This window comes from Lampetra fluviatilis, chromosome 23 (genome assembly GCF_964198595.1).
Source record: "Lampetra fluviatilis chromosome 23, kcLamFluv1.1, whole genome shotgun sequence".
NCBI lineage: Eukaryota > Metazoa > Chordata > Hyperoartia > Petromyzontiformes > Petromyzontidae > Lampetra > Lampetra fluviatilis.
The window spans coordinates 4,670,701-4,693,229 of NC_136297.1; the positions used below are offsets into that span (position 1 = coordinate 4,670,701).

The following is a 22,529-nucleotide window of genomic DNA, read 5'->3' on the forward strand; positions in this document are numbered from 1 at the left end:
TGTTTAATTATCCCGTGTAAATTATGGTCTGGGATGTGTCGACCGAATGGACTAATTTATTTGTTCGTGATAATTTTTGTTGTTGTTTGTGCCTTTTGTTTTGGTGCCATTTTTTAAATTAGTTTATTCATTTTGGATTTAGCTTGGTAGTAGGTTTTCATTTGCTCAGTAGTGGCTGTAAATGGAGTTTAGCGCTTATATATAATTAATGTACAGCATTATGGGATGCTAGTAACATGAATGACGCTATATAAATGAAAGTATTAAATCCTAATCGAGTATGTATGTTGAACTTTGCACCGTACGTAGCCAACCGTGCTCATCGGAGGACAACAAACTACACAGAAAAAGCTGTTTTAAACAAATTCGCTTTCAATTTATATTTAAAACTGCATAGCTCCCAGCGGCTTCCTAATATCGGAAAGGAAGAGCGTTCCAGACGGCCGCAGAAGCGCATCTGAAGGTGCGCGATGCGGTGACCGTCTTTGTTCGATGGCTAGCAGCCAAAAGCCGCTGCCGCTGCTGCTGCTGCGAGGATAATTGGAGTTCGCGTGATGATGGTTTAATTGCAGCGTAGTGTTTGCTGGTCATCGGGCCACACCACCCCTCCATGAGCTGTGCCTACGTGACGTGCTCACAGCCCTTGCCCCGATGGACTGTGAGGATCAATGTGGCGATCTTCGTGCGCCCATGTCTGCCTGCGTGTGTGCGCGCGCGCCCGTGTCTGTCTGTGTGCGTCTATGTTGAGCGGTGGCGCAGCGGTTCGCGCGCTGCACTACGAACCCCGGCCTCCCCAAGTTTGATTCCCGCTCACGGCCAACACCAGTGACGATTATTTTAACTGGTCCTGGGGTCACCCTTTGGTCGACTCAGTCTCAATTGAGTACCTGGTGCGATGTCTGAACATTGCCAATCGGGAGACAAAGGCAACCGGGCGTGGTGCTGGCCACCGCCGCCCTCGTGTGCTGTGCCGGCCTTCATAGGTGCTCACAAACAGCACTTGCCCCAACAGTCTGGGGAAGGCTACATGGGGAATCTTTGTCTTTGTCTGGACGGAGCAGTGGGCGAGTTTGCTGGTGCGTGATGGGAAAGAGCTCTACCAGGCTGAGAGAGAGCGGAGAGAGGCGTTCAGACAGATCTTCGGTGAGCGATGGATCCGATACAGAACCCTCATTTCATTCGACACGGAACTATCGTCTCATCCCCTGCAGAACTCTTCTCTCATCCCAGACATAACCGTTCTCTAATCCCGTACAGAACCCTTGCTAATCCCATACAAAAACCTGCATCCGATCCCTAGTTTCACACCACAGTCACTCAATGTGTAACCGTATTGTGTGTGCATCTGTCTCCAATGCTGTCCTCATGTCTCCCCGTGGTGTCTCCCCCTGGTGTCTCCCCGTGGTGTCTCCCTGTGGTGTCTCCCCGTGGTGTCTCCCTCCCCCTGGTGTCTCCCCGTGGTGTCTCCCCGTGGTGTCTCCCTCCCCCTGGTGTCTCCCCCTGGTGTCTCCCCCTGGTATCTCCCCCTGGTGTCTCCCCGTGGTGTCTCCCTCCCCCTGGTGTCTCCCCCTGGTATCTCCTCGTGGTGTCTCCCCCTGGTATCTCCCCGTGGTGTCTCCTCGTGGTGTCTCCCCCTGGTGTCTCCCCCTGGTGTCTCCCCGTGGTGTCTCCCCGTGGTGTCTCCCCGTGGTGTCTCCCCGTGGTGTCTCCCCGTGGTGTCTCCCCCTGGTGTCTCCCCGTGGTGTCTCCCCTGGTGTCTCCCTGTGGTGTCTCCCCGTGGTGTCTCTCCCTGGTGTCTCCCCGTGGTGTCTCCCCCTGGTGTCTCCCCCTGGTGTCTCCCCCTGGTGTCACCCCTTGTCTCCCCCTGGTGTCTCCCAGTGGTGTCTCCCCTTGTCTCCCCATGCTGTCTTTCCTTGTCTCCCCATTGTGTCTCCCCCTGGTGTCTCCCCCTGGTGTCTCCCCCTGGTGTCTCCCGTGGTGTCTCCCCATGACGTCTCCCCGTGGTGTCTCCCCGTGGTGTCGTCTCCCCTCATGGTTTTATCTCCCCAGGCCACAGCTTCCTCAAGGGGCGGCTCTTCCAGGGGCTCGAGTCGTGGCCTCCGTCGTCATTTTGCGTGAGTTCCACACCCACGCTCGGCCCACGGCCACCATCAGTGGCACGCGGCATCAGAGCCGCGCTGCCTGATAAACGAGCGCCTGGTGCGCTTTGTAAACGTTGGCACTTGTCAAGGAGCAGTGTTACCCATCACGCAAACTCCGGTGGTCATAGTAATAGGTTTTTACCCTTTTACCTTTATACAAGGGATCATGTTTGCAATAACCACAACACAAGCAGTCAAAATGCAAACATAGTAATAGGTTTTTACCCTTTCAACTGGTACAAAAACTGACACCTTTATACAAGGGATCATGTTTGCAATAACCACAACACAAGCAGTCAAAATGCAAACAAAAAGAGAAAACTCTGATAATGATAATGCTATGCATTATCATTGGAGTTGATTGGTCCACACCCGAGACAGCTTTTCTTAGAGCCTAGTCTCCATTGATGTTGGACCAGATGGTCATCCTCGCAGCAGCAGAGGCTTTTGGCTGCTAGACATCAAACAAAGAGATGGTGGTCATCCCATCGTGCGGCGCTTTCAGATGCGCTTCTGCGGCCGTCTGGAACGCTCTTCCTTCAGATATTAGGAAGCCGCTGGAGCTTAGCACTTTCAAATCATCATCTAGATTGGCAAACTCATTTCTTTATTACTACTTTTTTGTGTTTAGTTTGTTCTTCTCGCACCTCCAAATAGTACGGTGCGAAGTAGTTCAACCACATTAACACAACATAGCACTGGGGAGACGAAGGCATTCGGGCTTGGTGCTGACCACCCACCCACCTCGTTGGCCGTGCCGGTCTTAATAGGTGCTACTCGCCAACACCAACTTGATCCAGCAGTCTGTTAAAAGCTATGCGGGGGAACCTCTGTCATTGTGTGTATGTGTGCGTGCGTGCCAGACGCGTGAGCCGCGCGCCTTTGACGAGCAGCTTCCCGCGGTGACGCTCGAAGATCTTCACTTCCTGCAGAGCCACAGCCCCCCCGAGATGCAGCCCTACCTGCAGTGAGCACCCCACACCCCCCCCCCCCCTCCCACAAATAACACTGCCAAGCGAGTCCCCCCCCACCCCCACCCCCCCACCCTGTTCACACATTGGCCAATGAGACTCTCACACACACCTCGCGGCGTGAAACTCTCTGTACGTATGTGTAGTATCAACGATTCAGAGAATTTCTAGGAGACACTGTCTTGATTAGCAACTTTCACGGTCTCGTCCGCACACTCTCCACAGTAGCTCAGCCGAGCCTGTACACAACACCAGCCGTCCAACGCTGGACAGCGCTGACTGAGATAGTCAACTGTCCTTCGTAGCGCAATATCTCGCGGAGATGTTCAGCGACGATGGTGACGATACGACAACGACGACGAGACGAGTCCACTCCCAGAACCGGCAGCCTCGAGCCCCCCCTCGGCGTGTGCCACAGAAACGCGAGGTGGACAGGGCAGACATTCACAGAGGAAACTGGCATCATCAGGCGGTACTACTCTTTGGTTCTTTCGGTAAAGTCACGTATGAAGATAAAATAATAAATTAAATACTAGCATACGACGTTTCGATTGCAGCACAAGCAATCATCATCAGGTATAAATGAAATAGAAACACAAATCTAGTATACTTAGAAATGTAATGTAATACAACAGAGAGTCGGATAACATAACAGTCAACACCCTACCTGGTTGATTACGTTCTTCCTGAGAATGCTAAATTTCTCCAAATTATGTTTTATCATCACTAAAGATTTAGCAGCCCCCCAGCTACCCTTTCATGGGCACGAGTAATGAGCTTTCTCCAGGTACTCCGGTTTTTGGTATCCGTTATCTGGTTTCTGATTTCCATGTTTTGGTTTCAGATTTCTGGTGTATAGTATCCGGTTTCTGGATTCCGGTTTCTAGTGTCAGGTTTCCGATTTCCAGGGTCTGGTTTCTGGTATCGGGTTTCAAGTATCCGGCTTCCGATTTCCAAGTTCTGGTCTCTGGTTTCTAGTATCCTGTTTCTGATTTCCAGGTTCTGGTATCTGGTTTCTGGTATCTTGTTTCTGATTTCCAGGTTCTGGTATCTGGTTTCTCGTATCCGGTTTCCAGTTTCCGGCTTTCTGGTTTCCTGCTCGACGACGCAAACTCAGCGTGGGCCGTGACAGGCTGAGCTGGGTGGCGATGCCCTCCTGGGTAAAAACAAGGGTGAGAATAAAAACAACACTTAACAACAACGGGGTGAATCTTTCCTTCCGTACGCGGCGTCTCTCTCCGCCGGGGACGTCGCCCCCTCTCCACCCCCCCCGCTTTCGCCGCGCAGGCTCCCGACGCTGTGCGACTTTGAGCTGCTGCGGGAGCACTCGGCACGCGGACGGAGGCTGGCGCGGGCCGTGCGCGGTGCCCAGGACGCGTCGCTCGCCCTCGCTCAGCTCCTCTCCACCAAAACGGTGCGGCCCGGCCACGCCACGCCACGCAGTCGCCTACACCGCCACCAAACTGAACTCACAACTAAAACGATTTTTTGATTGCACCAGGTAAGGGCCCACACACACTGAACTACGTGGCTCTTTTTCAGAAGCGACCTGGCCATCGCGAATGATAGCTCAAACGAAGGTGGCTTATCGTCGTGTGGAAATTCATAGCAAGCCAAATGCTCTTAAACGCGTGACTTTGATTCTAAATGTGGAGGGGAAAAAGCAGAGGACCCGGAGACAAATCCACGCGACCAGAGGGAAATATAAGGCAGGCATCAGGGTCGGGATCGAACCCACGACCTCCTGCATACCAGGTGAGGGAGATGACATCTCGCCACCATGGTACCCATATACTGGTGCCAGTTACCGGCGAGCGCACGGTCATCTGCACCCACGTACTAAACCAGTACGGAGACAAAGATCCCCTGCTTTATAGTCTTGGACAAGACCGTAGAGGCAAGTGCTGTTAGCGAGCAGCACCTGTGAAGACCTCAACTGCACACGAGCAGGAGGTGGGTTGCCAACGTCACGCCCGGACACTTTTGTCTCCCCAGTGGCGACGATTACGATGTACCGCACCAGGTACTTAATTTGAGGTGGAGTCGACCTAGGGGAGGTTCCAAGTCCACTTCAAATAATCGTCACTGGTTGGCCTTGAGCGGGAATCGAACTCGGGTCACTGGGTTCATAGCGCAGCGCGCTAACTGCTGTGCCACAACTAAATGACAAATACAAAGATTCACCGTATAGTTTTAACAGACCAGCTATTGGGGCAAGTGCTGTTATACAGCACCACGCCTGGCCTCCTTTGGCTTCCCAGTGACCACTAAATAACTACACACACAGACACAAACATAACAAAATAAACTCGGCACGTTCGTCATGGGTCTATGGGTCTCTTTGTGAGTCTCTGGGTCTCTGTGAGAGTCTGTGGGTCTCTGTGTGAGTCTGTCAGTCTTTGTGTGAGTCTGTGGGTCTCTGTGTGAGTCTCTGGGTCTATGTGAGAGTCTGTGGGTCTCTGTGTGAGTCTGTCAGTCTTTGTGTGAGTCTGTGGGTCTTTTTGTGAGTCTCTGTGAGAGTCTGTGGGTCTCTGTGTGAGTCTCTGGGTCTCTGTGAGAGTCTGTGGGTCTTTGTGAGAGTCTATGGATCTCTGTGTGAGTCTGGGTCTCTGTGGGAGTCTGTGGGTCTCTGTGAGTCTGTGGGTCTCTGTGAGAGTCTGTGGGTCTCTGTGAGAGTCTGTGGGTCTTTGTGAGGGTATGTGGGTCTCTGAGAGTCTGTGGGTCTCTGTGAGAGTCTGTGGGTCTCTGTGAGAGTCTGTGGGTCTCTGTGAGAGTCTGTGGGTCTCTGTGTGAGTGTGGGTCTCTGTGTGAGTCTGTGGGTCTCTGTGGGAGTCTGTGGGTCTCTGTGAGAGTCTCTGGGTCTCTGAGAGTCTGTGGGTCTCTGTGTGAATTATTGGTGACCAGGCTGAGACCACCAACACGCCACACTTGCGAAGGCGGTTTAATCGCGGCTAAGAGTCCAGCCACCAAACCCAGGAACTCGGCGTTGCCGGCTCGGCATCTCCATCGCGAGCTTCGTCTCACCCAGGCCACCTGCAATCATTGCACCCTGTTGTGCAACCTTTCCGCTGTGCTGCCCTCCCCCGCAGCTGGTGGGCAGGAGCGATGGCCGTGGGGAGGCCGGGAGCTGGGAGGGGGAGAGCCCCGCGTCTCCCGACCGCCCCGGCAGCCTCCTGCTCCTGTCGCCGCCGTCGCACGGGGATACGGGCGACCCGGGACGCGAGGACGCGGGGGCCCACGGGGGGCACGATGTGGACCTCCTCACGAGGGACAACAGGGATTTGTCCCCGGACAGCATCGACTCGCAGGTAGACGCCTACCGGTGTCCTTCTGTCTCGTATCCATTGTCTCCTGCGTGTCTCCTGCTGGTCTCCTGCTGGTCTCCTGCATGTCTCCTTCTTGTCTCCTGCGTGTCTCGTCCGTGCCTCGTCCGTGTCTTCTGCCTTTCTCGTGCGCGTCTCCCCCATATCTCCTGCGTGTCTCCTCTGTGTCTCCTGCATGTCGAATGCCTGCCTCTTCCGTGTCCTCTCCGTGTCGACCGGCTGTCTCCTGTATGTCTCCTCTCCCATGCGTTTACGGGTTGTGCCGCGGCTCGTTTGTTTGGCACGATGTGCGTGATCCCAACTGATTAAATTTTGGGGTAACTTATTGACATTTTTTCAAATTTTTAATTCACGACGCCAGCACGCAGTGGGCCCCACCTCTCCCCCGAGCGACGTTACAGCGTCGACTAACGAGCACTCTGAGAGAAGTGGGTCCGGCTCGCGGGTGTCTCCACGGTGTTGCTAACCAGGATCGGGCCACCCGATTCGAACCGCGATGTGGAGCTCAGATCCAAAGGGTCGTCACGGTCTTGCGCTCTCACCCCTTCCGCCCACCCACCCACCCGCTCGCCCGTGTCGTCATCGCTCGCGGCAGGTGTTCGACTTCGAGACGATCAACCACCCAGCGGCGGAGACGCACCCACCGCTTTCCAGCGCAGCGTTGACCGCGGCAGCGTCAACTGTGGCCGCTACCGCCCAGGCCATCAGCCCCCGGTCGGCGGGCCTCCTGCAGAGCCCGGGCGCAGTGGTTGAATCCCTGTACGCGTCCGTCATCAACGCCATCGACAGCCAGCGACGGATGCGGAGGGAGGGCGGCGATGGTGATGGCGATGGCGATGGTGGCGATGGAGCGATGGGCGATTCGCGTTTGTCCTCGCCTCACCCCGACTCTTGGTCGTCGCCGTCGAATCGGTCCGACGTTCGCTCGAGGAGCGCCGTTGCTCGAGGTGTGTCGACTCGTTCGTGTGTTTATCTTTTCTGATTATTATGGTCATCATCACACTTGTTTACCCAGGAAAGCTTGCCAGAGTCATCAAGAGTTATTTTTTCAAGAGGGTCCTGCCAAGTGTTTGGCAATAGCGGGTGGGGGATGTAGCCCGCTGCTGCTGCTACTTCCGCTGATGTGCGATCCGATTTGAGTGATTTTGCAGTGTAATTTTCCAGCATTGGCAGGTTTGGTCAAAATACCGTTTACATTTCAATGGTTTATTTAGCTCTGGAGATGCTACGAGAAACTGAGGAAAACCCCACACAAAACAGGGGTAGAACATACAACCCCCACACGGAAAGTTGCCAGAGTCGGGAATCGAACTGAGGCCCATTCTCGCTTTTAGGCACGAGCGGTTACCACTGTGCCAACCTGCTACCAGATAAGCACAACAACAACACAACAACATAACAACAACACAACAACAACAACAGTCGCCATTCACCACTGAGTGGCGGTGACGTCACCACGGCGCTTGTGCCAGGCTAAGTGAACTCCGCATGAAGTGTCGGAGGCTCACAGCCAAACTCATCCACACACATACACAGTCATGATAACGACGTCGGTTATAAAGATGATACAAAGACAAAGATCCCCCACATAGCCTTAACAGACTGTTGGGGCAAGTGCTGTTAGCGAGCACCTATGAAGGCCGGCACGGCACACGAGGGGCTGGGTGGACGGCACCATGCCCGCCTTTGTCTCCCTTGTTGCGATATTTACACACCGCACCAGGTACTCATTTGAGGCCAAGTCGACCAAGGGGTGGGCCCATGACCAGTTCAGATAATTGTCACTGGTGTTGGCCGTGAGCGGGAATTGAACTCGGGTCGCCAGGTTCGTAGCACAGCAGCGCGCTAACCGCCACACTACTGCTCCCCACTGAAGATGATACAAATACTTGCCATTCGTCACTAAGTTATGGTGATATCACCACAGCACCTGTGCCAGGCCACGTGAAGTGTCAAAGGCTCACTAACAGGAGGTCACGGGACGGACCCAAGTACCATGGGTTGGCTGACTGAGATGACTTGCAGATGCACCAGCTGTACCCCCTACTGTGCCAACTTACTATATTTTAGTCGCCTGGTGCTCCGCTCGTTGTTGTGAGCGCCATTCCTCTGCCCTCCGTTGTTGTTGGAGGGAGACTGCCCACTAGCAATCTTCATGAGCCTACTCCACAGAGGCTGGTACCAGTCTTCGGCAAGTCCACTCAGCTCCGCATCCCCACGCACCCCATCACTCCATCTCTCCTCCAGCCCATGTCGTGCCCATTTAGCCCCCTCTATCCAGCCAAATAGAAGCTGCTTGGGCATTTGTGGGTTTTCATCCGGGTGCTCTGGCTTCCTGCCACATGCATCAACAGCTCATTCATTGTCTGAAATCACATTTATATATATTTATATCTTGAGGACCACAAAGATCGGGCAATTGTTGGTTAGCGCCGGTCCTTCATGGCCGCTTGGCTCCCGCTGACCTCCAGCTTTTAAACTAAGCTAAGACTATTTTTTATTTTAGCAGCTAAGGCCCACTGAGCTGTATCACTCTGGCCGTCATAAATGACGAAGTGGCTCATCACGTGGAAATAATATAGCAGCCAAATACTCTAAACGTGTGACGTTGATTCTAAATGTGGAGGGAAAAACCGGAGGACCCAGAGAAAAATCCACGTAACCACAGAGAGAGAGAGAGACACGCAGACTCTAAATATACAGCAGCAGGCGTCGGAGTTGAGATCGAACCCACGACGGTCCCGCATACCAGGCGAGGTAGTTAACATCTCCTAGCCACCGTGATGATGATGATGAGAGAAAGACACCTCAAACTCCAAATATACAGCAGGCGTCAGGGTCGGGATCAAACCCACGACTTCCAGTACACTAGGTGAGGTAGTTAACATCTCCTGGCCACCGTGGCACGCCGTGGTTAACTCGGCGATGCGAGTCTCAGTCGGCGTGAGCGGTGACAAAGGCGGCGGCGGCGTTGAGCGGCGACGAATATCGTCATTATTATTGTTTCGATTTAAAGCTTTCGTGACTGCAGGGATTCATCTTCTTGGTTCTTTCGGTAAAGTCACGTAGAATTGAAATAATAAAATAATAAAAATGAAACATAATAAAATAATTCTCACGACGTTTCGGCAGAGTCTCCTCGACAGACCTGTTCTCTCACCTGAGGACGGCTGCTTGCGTTGTGGCCGAAACGTCGTGAGAATTATTTTATGATGTTTTATTTTTATTATTTTATTATTTCAATTCTACGTGACTTTACCGAAAGAACCAAGAAGATCATTACTGTTGTTATTGACGCGCTGGCGCCGTGCTCACCTCCGCAGGCCGCGGGTGCGCGGCTGCGTTCACCGCGCTGCGGGCGTCGACGGCGGGAGTGCGCCGGGAGCTGGCCGGGCTCGGAGAGCAGGTGCGCAGCGACGGGCGCCAGCTCGCCGGCCTGCTCGCCGACGCCCGCCGGCACCTGGAGGAGGCCCTACCGGCACACCTGGAGTCTAGCTCAGGTCCGCGCGAGCACGGTCGCCCCGATGGATGCACCGTAAAAAAAAAAATGGTTCGCCGCGTTCATTCTGGCTGAATGACAGCTCTTGAGAATTACAGATTTGATAATTGTTTTTTTACCCTTTTGTCTGGCAACAAAACTGACACCTTTTTTACGAGGAGTCATGTTTGCATAGACCACAATACCTGCAGTCATAATGCAAACATACATTATCAGAGTTATGTTTTTTGTTTGCATTATGACTGCAGGTATTGTGGTCTATGCAAACATGACTCCTCGTAAAAAAGGTGTCAGTTTTGTTGCCAGATAAAAGGGTAAAAAAACAATTAGCATATTTCTTACTGGCAAATGAGGTACCAATGGTGTAAATTACAGATTTGTCCGTTTGCCTGCCGTGCGATGAACGTTCCTCTCGCATGCAGAGTGGGTAGATAGGAATGGGTTCCCCTTTGCTGTGTATGGACTTGAGGTCCCTTGAAGAAGGGATCTCAGAGGTATCTCTGTGATCTTATTTTGGAATTCATAAAAAGCCTTAACTCGGGCACTTTACAAAGAATCAACAACGGTACACATGAATGTCATGGTGGAGGTGAGGTGAACGAAGTAGATGGGAGGACGCAATGGGCAAACCTGAGATGCGTGAATTCCGTGAAAGCTAAATGGATGACAGTAAATGATGATGAATGGATTGAATGATTGGGATTTGAAGCTTTCGTGACTGCAATGATTCATGCTAATTTTAATTAATTAGTTATTAATTAAAATTAATAAAAAATAAAAACAATAAAATCACGACGTTTCGGAGGCAACACAAGCTTCCGTCTTCAGGTGAAACTGTCACAGATTTTTTGCTGTGACGGTTTCACCTGAAGTCGGAAGCTTGTGTTGCCTCCGAAACGTCGTGATTTTATTGTTTTTATAAATTTTAATTTCGTTTTTTACCTACGTGACTTTACCGAAAGAAATAAGAGTATGAACGATTGGGGTCAATGAGTGATGTCCACGGAATGGGAATGGGATGAGGGAACAGTAACGGTCGTGGTTATGAGGGGAAGACCAAGGGGTGGTCGTGGGGTGAGCTGGGGGTAACAATAAGTGAGTTTTGAGTGAGGAGCAGAAACTGGCGAGCGAAGGGGACCGCTTAATGTGGAGGGGCAGTTTGTGCAGCTTCCGTGGGTTCCGTTCTGTGACACCGAAAAGGGGTCGCACCCAGTGCCCGATTAAGGCACGGGGGCTTTAGGCGCTGCAGCCCAGAGGGTCTCCAGAGATGAAGTGAAAAGCGATTTCATTCGTGAATGCTGAATTTTATTTGTAGTTAGCCTTGTAAAAAAAAAAGGTATTTTTCCTTAAATTTGTTTTCCTTTTGAAAATTTTACTGGGGGCTCATCTTCTTGGTTCTTTCGGTAAAGTCACGTAGAAGGGAAATAATAAAGTAAAGTTCTTCACCTGAGGACGGCTGCTTGCGTTGTGGCCGAAACGTCGTGAGAATTGTATTTTATTATGTTTTATTATTATTTTATTATTTCCCTTCTACGTGACTTTACCGAAAGAACCAAGAAGATGAATCCCTGCAGTCACGAAAGCTTTAAATCGAAAATTACTGGGGGCCTCACCACAGTACCTGTGTAGCCCCCAGGGGCCTACAAAATCTTAATCCGGCCCTGGTCGCGCCGCTTCTGAAAAACATTTCGACGCCGCCAGCGCAAGTCGGGATGAACGTCGGGGAGAGAAGAGGGAAAAGGTTCTGTTGCATCTAGCGGTGGATTGATCATGGCTGGTGTTGCTTAATATGAAATGCTGCATCGCTTGCCGATTTAAGCCTTGGCCATTGCCCCTCCTCGCAAAAGGGGGGTGGTAGTGATCGTGATGAAAGTGCAGCCCAGCAGCAATTGCTCGCTCGCATCCACTTCCGGCGGAACGGACTCCACTCGATGGAGCTTGGTATAGTGCTGCCCCCATAGCTGGGTACGCACGCTTTCCACCTCCCCCACGCGGAGCTGCCGATCGAGTGACCGCAGTGTGTGCCCGTTTATACTACTGGGCGGAGTTTAGAGACTCGCATAGTCAGTTCAAGGGCCGCGCCGGGAGATGGAATCGAACCGGCGATCTTTGGATTGAGGTCCAGTGCGTTAACCATCACACCGCGGCTACGTCCCCATCGTTATTTTCGCTCATTTAATACTGGGGGTGCCACGGTGGCTAGGAGATGTTAACTACCTCGCCTGGTGTACAGGAGGTCGTGGGTTCCATCCCGACCCTACCCCCTCTGTATTTGGAGTTTGCATGTTCTCCCCGTAGTCGTGGGGATTTTTCCCCGGATCCTCCGGTTTTCCACATTTAGAAACGTGCGTTTAGATGATTAGGCTGCTATACATTTTCACATGAGCCACTTCGTTGAGCTATCTTTTTTGACCGGGTCGCTACTGAAAAAGAGCTATATAGCCCATTAGCACTTACATGGCATCCTATGTATGTTGAAATTCTTTTGCACCATACGTAGCCAAACGTACACATCAGAGGGTGGCGGTGGGTGCACGACACAGTTATGTTTACGCGATCTAACCCCAAAATCGCTTTATCGTGAACGATATTGGTCGTGAAAGCCTACGCGTCAAATGCCCTTGGGCGACGGACGATGGGGTGACACTGGTGACGGAATGGCAGCGTAGAGGTCGCTTGTGAAAAAGAGCTACGTAGCTCAGTGGGCCTTACCTGTTAAAATAAAAAAGTTTAGTTTAACTTCCCGGGGCAATTGAATCGCAAACTCCACGCGTGGGCATGACGATTCCCCCTCCTTGTTGTCGAATTGACATTTGCAGACAGCACGAGCGAAGCTAACGACGTGGAAAGGCGACCTCTCGCTGACCCCTCGCATCACCTGGCTCAACTACAGCAGCAACAACGAGAAGAGGAGGAGGTGAGGGTGCGTGGGTTGGATGCAGAGCTCACCTGTGAGGCCGAGAGGGTTCGAGGGCTAGAGGTGCAGCTCGCCCAGGAGGCCGAGAGGAGAAGCGACCTGGAGACGGAGCTCGCCGAGGGGGCCGAGAGGTGTCAAGGCCTGAGGGTGGAGCTCGCCCAGGAAGCACAGAGGAGGAACAGTCAGCAAGTGCTGCTCGCTCAGCAGGCTGAGAGGAAAATGAGCCTGGAGGTCGAGCTTACCCAGGAGGCCGAGAAGCACCGTGGGCTGGCGGCAGAGCTCACTCAGGAGACCGAGAGGAGAGTAGGCCTGGAGAAGGAGCTTGCTCGGGAGACCGAGAGGAGAATGAGCTTGGAGACTGACCTCGTCCAGGAGACCGGGAGGAGGGTGGGCTGGGAGACGGAGCTCACTCAGCAAGCTGAGAAGAGAGTGACCCTGGAGAAGGAGCTCGTGGTGGAGAGCGAAAGGAGGCATTTTCTGGAATCGGAGCTTGCCCAGGAAGCCGAGAGGCGAGTAGGCCTGGAGACGGAGCTTGCCGAGGAGGCCGAGAGGCGAGTAGGCCTGGAGACGGAGCTTGCCGAGGATGCTGGGAAGAGAATGGGCCTGGAGAAGGAGCTCGCTCGGGAGGCCGAGAGGAGAGTTGGCCTGGAGACGGAGCTTGTCCAGGAGGCTGAGAGGCGAGTAGGCCTGGAGACGGAGCTTGCCCTAGAGGCTCAAAAGCGCCGAGCGCTTGAGACGAAGCTCTCTGATGAATCCAAGAAAACGGTGGGCCTGGAAGCGCAGCTTGCCGAGGAGACCGCCAGGAGCCAAGGCCTGACAGCAGAGCTCACCCAGGAGACCGAGAGAAGCCAGACCCTGGAAACGATGCTCAGTGAGGAGTCCGAGAGGCGAGAACGCCTGGAAATGGAGCTCATCCAGGAGGCCGAGAGTCACCAAGCTCTTGACACGAAGCTCGCTGAGGAAGCGCAGAAGAGGACGGGCCTCATGGTGGAGCTCGCCCGGGAGACCGAAAGAAGACGCAACCTGGAGGCGGAGCTCGTTCAGGAGGCCGAGACGAGAGTGAGCCTGGAGACGGAGCTCACCCAGGAGGCCGAGAGGTGGCGCGGCCTGGCGGCGGGCCTCGCCCAGGAGACCAACAGGAGGATTCTCTTGGAGGCAGACCTCGCTCACGAGGTCAAAGCGCACCGCGAGCTGGTGGCGGCGCTCGCCGACGAGACTGAGAGGCGGCACGAGCTGCAAGCAGAGCTCGCCGACAGGGCCGCGGAGCGGGAGGCGAGCCTGCACGGCCTGGCAGCGCTGCTGGAGCATGAGCGGGAGCTGGCCGTCGCCGAGCTGCTGAGCTGCCACGAGGCGGAGGTGGCGCGGCTCACCGCGGAGCTCCGCCAGGCTGAAACGAGGGCCCAGCGGCTGGAGGAGCAGGGGGAGGAGGCAGGAGGTCTCACCGTGGAGCTCCAGGAGGGGGTGCTGGACGTGGAGTGGAGGTCTCGCGAGGCTTCCAGGGGGAGGCGGAGGTGAGTGACCCTGCCTACTTGAAGCAACATGCCAAACCGTCGAGCAATTACAGCGAGGCCCTGAACGATAAAATATTTTTAAATAATATTTTGTTTCTGGGAATGGCCCTTTTTCATAGCAGAGAGATGTGCTTGTGCACCAGTGGTTTACCGCATTGTGCAATGAACCCGCTCACCTGGGTCTAATCCCCCGCTCTGGGTCAACATCCGTGACGAATGCCTGAACCAGTCCGGCGCTGGGCCTCCCCTAGGACGACTTGGGCCTGAAGTGAGTGCCATGTCAACGTTCACACCGGGGGCGGTGGCTGCTCACACGACCCCATCGTGCGCAGTGCCAGATCTATTAGCCGGGTATGCGACGTTCCGCTTGAAGCTGCATCGAGCATCCTCAGGATGCTCAGGGATATCTTGGATTGTGAAGGGCCGTGCTCCAAAAATGTCACCAGCTCATTAACCCTGTCCCGTTCTGAAACGTCTGCAAGTTGCAAGGGTGGGTCGGTGTCCCCTTTCACCGCTGCTGAATCTCGGAACGCGCAAAGCGGTTTGGCGTTAATTTTATTTAGGGAGGCGTAGTAGCGCCATTGTTTTCTAAAGACATTTTTACTCACCGCAGATAACTGTGGGCGGCACGACCGCCGCACTCTATGATAGCCGGCGCCAAACCGTGCCCACACGCCTTGCGGGAGCCTCGGTACTGATAAGGTTACAGTAAAAGCTTGGATTGCGTGTAAGTTGGTCTGCGAGTGTTTTGCAAGACGAGCACATTTTTTAAATAAATATTAATTTGATAAACGAGCGAGGTCTTGCAATACGAGCAGTACGTGCATACGCTTTGTCTGCCGAGCGTCACGTGATCACAACTGATGTACGAGTGCTTTGGATTACAAGCACGTTTCCGGAACGAATTATGCTCGCAATCCAAGGTTTTACTGTATTTTACTTTAGTTTTTTCTTCTGAGTCCATTCCAATGAAGTACGGCTACTCACTAACCAGCTCATTAACCCTTTCTTGAAACGCGAAAGGGTTAAAGAACTGATGACGTACACGTACGTCACCAGAACAGGGGCTAAGATGCAAAACTCAGTGGGTTCACTGTGGATTTGAAGTTTTCGTGACTGCAGGGATCCATACTCTTTGGTTCTTTCGGTAAAGTGACGTAGATATAAAACAAAATAAATTAAATCGCGACGTTTCGTGCGCAACACAAGCGTCCGTCATCAGGTGAGACAACCACAGCAAGAAACAATTGCTGAAGCAAGAGTAGGGCTCACTGTGTTTTTGTAGTGTTGGCTACGGAAACGGATATCCGTATATTTACGCGGAACCTCTGCCGTGTCCGTGTCCGTCCCTGGCCCCTTGTCACGTCTGCCGCTCGTGTAGAGAGAAGCCAGTCGGGGTGGCGCTCAAGACGGCGGGGAGCGAAGCGGGGCGTCATCAGCAGCAGCACCAGCAGCAGCATCAGCAGCAGCAGCATCAGCAGCAGCAGCATCAGCAGCATCAGCAGCAGCAGGGCCTGACGATTGCAGCCGAAAGGGGGCTCAAGACCGGGGCGTCTAGCGAGCCGCAGGTGATGCCCTCTGCTGTTTTCGTGGCCTTGCAAAGTCACCTCCATGCGCAGTCGAACCTCGATTATCCGCATGCGGTTCATCTGATTTGCGGAGTAACCGCGCACCTGAGATTTTTACATAAATGAACAACTCATGGACTTTCGCTTAAGCCCAAATTAATAATCTATAAAACATTTATACATTGTTATACTTGGGAAATGTTTAACACAATTCACGTGCTTAAACAGAGCAAATCTATGCTCCGGTTAACCCGAAATGCACGTGATCGCCTCTACAGTACAGTAGTTGCCTGATGACGACCGCTTGTGTTGCGATCGAAACGTCGTGATTTGTTTTATTTCATTTCTAACTAGTACAGTAGTTGCATATCGTTACAACAGTGGGCGGAGTTTGATTGATTTTGATTGGCGTGGCTCTGCTATTCACTTGGTGGGCAGAGTCTTCTGCACAGGAGCAGGAACGTGTTATCATTGAGCACGCGCATTAGATGATTTGCAATCGTTCTTAATTTTTACCTATACTAGCTTTGCTACGCGGCTTCGCCCGAGAGTTGGATTCTTGTCTTGGATTAACACACGGCCTACGCGGAGGGTGGAGGGATGCGTGACGTCAGTATGCAGGTGACATCACAGATGTGACCTCACCGCTCACTTGCCGTGCAAAATATATATCCATTATTGCGCCTCCCCCCCCCCCCCCCCCCAAAATACAAAAGTCAATTTTTATACTTATCCCATTGTGTCCAGTCTGGAAACTACCCACATGCAAAAGTTTGTTGCATGTTGGGAAGTATGCTAAACATTTCGAACAGACACACATATTCACAGATATCCCTTTCATATATATAGATTAGTGGTTTTTTGCATAGAGGTCTGCGGAAAATGGTTATATTTTTGGACTTTCCGCAATTTTGAATTACCCGCAGCCATCCCCATCATTAGCACGGATAATCGACAGTCTAATGTATTTTCTAGAGATCGCCTAGCGGCTGGAGACCTGGTACACTCCTCCAGAGGGCACCCAGCACTCTCGACCAGGACTATTTAGCAGGGAGGACTTTCGAGCAGGTGTTCTTTTTCTTTTCTCCTGATGGCGTTTCGACCCAGGACTCTCCACCAGGAGGGCCTGAGAGCCAGCCGCATGCGCCGTGTGACCGCCGCAGTGCAGCCGTGACGTGTCCTGCCCAAGCCCACTCACTTTTCTTAACGTCGTTGCGCTCGCAACTAATTGCGAGCGCAACTAATTGCGAGCGCGACTCCTGTCCACGCTTCTGGGCGCGCTCTTCAGTTTTATTTATTTTTCGCGACCGGCTCCGTTTTCTTCGCGAACGTCCATTTCTCCGATCCGTACGCCGTGAGACGGTTTCGTAAACGCTTTCACGAATGAACCTTCGAATACTCTCGACGCTCATCGTCGTCATCGTTGTGGTTGGCGGTGCGGATTGCGCAGGGCTCCGCCGGGGGGGAGAGGCTCATCAAGGGGAAGGTGATCACGGAGCTGGGCGAGAAGCTGCAGAGGCTCCTCGAGCAGCACGACCGCGACAAAGGTGAGCCGAGCAGACGGCTGCCATCGCGTGCCCCACCGTCGTCAAGGTCCGGGTGGGCCCCCGTATCCACGCGACCCCCCCCCCTCCCCCGTGCCACTTCCTCACTCCGTATGCAGGAGGTCGTGGGGTCGATCACGACCCTGACGCCTGCTGTATATTTGGAGTTTGTGTGTCTTTCTCTCTCTCATCACCATCACGGTGGCTAGGAGATGTTAACTACCTCGACTGGTATACAGGAGGTCGTGGGGTCGTTCCCGACCCTGACGCCTGCTGCTGCATATTTGGAGTTTGCGTGTCTCTCTCTCTCTCATCACCATCACGGTGGCTAGGAGATGTTAACTACCTCGACTGGTATACAGGAGGTCGTGGGGTCGTTCCCGACCCTGACGCCTGCTGCTTATTTGGAGTTTGCGTGTCTCTTTCTCTCCCCGTGGGCACTTGGATCTTTCTCCGGGTCCTCCGGTTTTTCCTTCCACATTTAGAATAAACATCACGTATTTAGAGTATTTGGCTGCTGTAAATTTCCACGTGATAAGCAACTTCGTTGAGCTATCATTTGTGATAGCCAGGTCGCTTCTGAAAAAGAGCTACATAGAAGGGAAATAATAAAATAATGACGCTGTCTTTCCGACAGACCTGTTCTTCACCTGAGGACGGCTGCTTGCGTTGTGGCCGAAACGTCGTGAGAATTATTTTATTATGTTTTATTTTTATTATTTTATTATTTCCCTTCTACGTGACTTTCCCGAAAGAACCAAGAAGATGAATCCCTGCAGTCACGAAAGCTTTAAATCGAAATTTAAGAGCTACATAGCTCACTGGGGCCTCCAGCACCAGTGGGAAATCAGAGGCAGCGCAGAGCAAGACTGCAGAGGGCCCTGACCCTAACCAGATTTCGATTTTTTTCATTTCTAGATTTACAAACTAATTTCTTTAGAAATTTTTTGTGTTTAGTTTGTTGCCCTTTCCCCCCCGCCGCACTTCCGATGAGCATTGTTGGCTATGTACGGTGGAAAAAGATGTTCAACGTACGTCCGTACATGTTACCAACTAAGGCCCACTGAGCTGTGTAGCTCTTATTCATTTCCTGGCAGCGATTTCAGCCGCACCACCTCTACATAACAAAAGGCTCAGTCCCATTTACACGCACCTTTACATCACCCGCACCTAGTTTACACAACAAAGGCTCATTCCTAACAGCGTGCTTCAGCCGCACCGAACCTCACAAAAATAATATCCAGGTGCCTACCTTGGCTCCTCCCACCCTCAACCAGTATATATACAAGGACTATTTTCTTGGAATTTCTCTCACTTGATACAGCTATCGTGCTGTGACGGTTCCACCTGAAGACGGAAGCTTGTGTTGCCTCCGAAACGTCGTGATTTTTTAATTTTTTAATTTTACTTTTATTAATTTACATTTTTTACCTACTTGACTTTACCAAAAAAACCTAAGAATATGAATCCTTGCAGTCACGAAAGCTTCAAATCTAGAATGTGTAGCTCTTATTCAGAACTGACTTGCCCACAAATGATCACCCAATGAAGCGGCTCACTGTGACCACGTGGGGAGAGAGACACGCAAACTCCAAATTCACCAGAGAGAGAAAATCGGCGGTGATGTTTCTGTGGTGGAGAGAAACACTGCAGACCCCGGATAAAGATGACAGCAAGTCTCCTTTCAGTCCCAACAACGATCACCGCTGTGCAAAGCATAGATTCACCACACTTTGTTCAACCACCACACTTGCAGATCACATCAACACACTCACCCATCCACTCAAGCACCCACCCACACATTCACCCACGTACTCACCCACTCACACTCACTACACTGCAGGTCACAACAACTCGCACACTTAACCAACCACTCACCCACTCACTCGCCCACTCCACCTACCCACACACTCACCCACACACTCACCCACTCACACACGAACTCAACCTGTCACTTATCCATTCACCCACCCACTCACCCACTCACTCGCTATACCGCAGGTCACAACAACACACTCAACCATCTACTCACCCACTTACCACACCATAGGTCACAGCAAAACACTCAACCGCCCACTTACACACTCTCATCCACCACACTTTGTTCAACCACCACACTGCAGATCACAGCAACACACTCACCCATCCAGTCAAGCACCCACCCGCACACTCACCCACACACTCACCCACTCACACACGATTTCAACCTGTCACTCATCCATTCACCCACCCACTCACTTACCCACTCACTCACTATGCCGCAGGTCACAACAACACACTCAACCATCTACTCACCCACTCACTCACCCACTCACCACACCGTAGGTTACAGCAACACACTCAACCGCCCACTCACACACTCACCCCCCCCCACTCACTCACTCACCTACTCATCTCAACCCACTCACCACACTGCAGGTCACAACAACACACTCAACGATTTATTCACACACTCACCCACTTGCCACAACGTAGGTCACAGCAACACACTCAACCACCCACTCACACACTCACCCCCCCCTCACCCACCTACTTATCCAAACCCACTCACCACACTGTCTGTCACAACAACACTCTTTCTGCTTCTTCCCACTCACACTGCTCCACTTCGGAATTCCCTCCCATCGTCATCTTTCCCCAAGCTTTTATAATATAATCACACCAACAACAACCTTGCTCAACTCATGAAGCGTGTTAACAACCCTTAGCTTATTCTCAGGTTTTTTCGGTAAAGTCACGTAGGTAAAAACATTAAAATTAATGAAAGTAAAATAAAACAAAACAAAAATAAAATTCACGACGTTTCGGAGGCAACACAAGTCTCCGTCATCAGGTGGGATGCAGCTAATTCGGCTGTGACGGTCCCACCTGATGACGGAGACTTGTGTTGCCTCCGAAACGTCGTGAATTTTATTTTTGTTTTGTTTTATTTTGCTTTCATTAATTTTAATGTTTTTACCTACGTGACTTTACCGAAAAAACCTGAGAATATGAATCATTGCAGTCACGAAAGCTTCAAATCTAGAACCCTTAGCTTCACCATTGGAACCTCATTTGCCAGTAAAAATATGATAATTGGTTTTTTACCCTTCTATCTGGCAACAAAACTGACACCTTTTTTTACAAGGAGTCATGTTTACATAGACCACAATACCTGCGGTCATAATGCAAACAAAAAACATAACTCTCATAATGTGCCCGGTCCTTGAAGTTGATTGGTCCACACCCGAGACAGCTTTCCTTAGAGCCTAGTCTCACATGGGTTGGACCAGATGACGCCAAAAGGCGCACAACCCTTAGCTTTCACAACCTTACCCGGTGCTGTTTGTCGCTGGCCTCCTCACGTTTTGAGGCTTAGGTGGTTTGGGTAGGGGGGCCCCTGGGGGGGGGGGCCCTGGAGGGGGGGCCCTGACCTCAGCAACTGAGCGAGCGAGGCTAACAACCCCCCCAACCACCCCACCGAACCCCTGCTGCGCTAAGCGGTGCCGGTGAACTCTGCAGTCCCTGCCATTTGTGTTGGGCGGGAGCGGTTAATCCACGCGCTTGGTTCAATATTGACGGTGAGCGGCGCTCGCTAATGAGAGAATTAATGCCCCCACCAGGGGTGGGGTTGGGAGGGCGGCTCGCGGCGGGTCGTGGCGGTGCTACATAATGCCGGTAACCGCTGAGAGTTTCCTTTTCTTTGGGGTTCACCCGCCACTGGGTATTCTTGTCGTACGGCCGACGTAGATGCAGAGCAAACAACCACAATTTCACACTCGGGTGGTCAAAGCCAGCAGACCACCACGTCAGGAGCAGCGAAGTAGCGAATCGCCATGATGTCTCCTTCGTATTTGTGTATGGGCCACTGCGTATTTGTGTATGGGGCACTGCGTATTTGTGTATGGGGCACTGCGTATCTGTGTATGGGGCACTGCGTATTTGTGTATGGGGCACTGCGTATTTGTGTATGGGGCACTGCGTATTTGTGGATGGGGCACTGCGTATCTGTGGATGGGGCACTGCGTATCTGTGGATGGGGCACTGCGTCACTACATGTTGCATTGCTAATAATAATGATTTTTAATATTAATTATAATTAGTAATGAGATTTGGATTAACATAGAGGACTTAGTACTATAACCTGCTGAAATGACGTACTCCCAGAAGGCCTTGCGGGGTCCGCTGGGTTGTGGGTGCCACGGTGGCGAGATGTTAACTACCTCGCCTGGTATGCATGAGGTCGTGGGTTCGATTCTGACCCTGACACCTGTATATTTGGAGTTTGCGTGTCTCTCTCCCCTTGGTCGCGGGATTTTTATCCATGTCCTCCGGTTTTTTCCTCCACACTTAGAATCAGCATCACGCATTTTTTTGTATTTGTCTGCTATAAATTTCCACGTGATAAGCCACTTTGTTGAGCTATCATTTGTGGTTGGGTCGCTTCTGTAAAATAGCTTTATAGCTCAGTGGGCCTTACCTGGTGCTCTATGTATGTTGAACTTCTTTCGCGCCATACCTAGTCAACCGTGAGAGTCGTTGGGTGGCGGTGGGTGCGCGACACAGTTACATTGAAGCGATCTAACCCCAAAAATGCTTTATCGTGAACTATATTGTTCGTCAAAGCCGACGCGTCAAGTGCAATAATTATACACTTTGGTGACGGACGTTGGGGTGACACTGGTGACGGAACGGAAGTCAGAGGAAGCGAGAGGACGACTGCCACGGAAGTGGAGCGCTGAAATTGCAGTTCGTGCGCGGGCACGGGCGGGGTGATGGATCGTAGCAGCGCTTCACCGTGAGGGATGGCGACAGTGTAGGCCTACATCTAGCAGTTGATAGACAATGGCTGGTGATGGTGGTGATGATCATGATGATGACAGTTCAACGAATCCCAACTCTTAAGGTCCGGAACCTGTTCTCAGAGAGTCATCCCTGATGCCTTTGACATTAGCCGTGGCCAGGAATGGAACTCGGGCCAGCAGGTTCTTAGCGCAGTGCGCTAACCACTCAGCCACTGCTCTCCACTGCATAATACACACACGCGCACGTACGCACATGAACACACGCACATGA

At 52.1% G+C, this 22,529-nt stretch overlaps 1 protein-coding gene across 1 annotated transcript in view; it reads left to right on the top strand.

Moving 5' to 3' along the window:
- The window catches only part of LOC144940619 (uncharacterized), an 86,393-nt gene that overhangs the window by 20,930 nt on the left and 42,934 nt on the right, over positions 1-22,529 (top strand). The window contains 10 exon segments of the mRNA XM_078866876.1: positions 1,062-1,143; positions 2,050-2,114; positions 3,005-3,108; positions 4,400-4,526; positions 6,202-6,420; positions 7,031-7,382; positions 9,759-9,935; positions 12,754-14,362; positions 15,744-15,930; positions 17,381-17,477. Of these exon segments, the coding sequence (XP_078723002.1) occupies positions 1,062-1,143; positions 2,050-2,114; positions 3,005-3,108; positions 4,400-4,526; positions 6,202-6,420; positions 7,031-7,382; positions 9,759-9,935; positions 12,754-14,362; positions 15,744-15,930; positions 17,381-17,477 (3,019 nt within the window).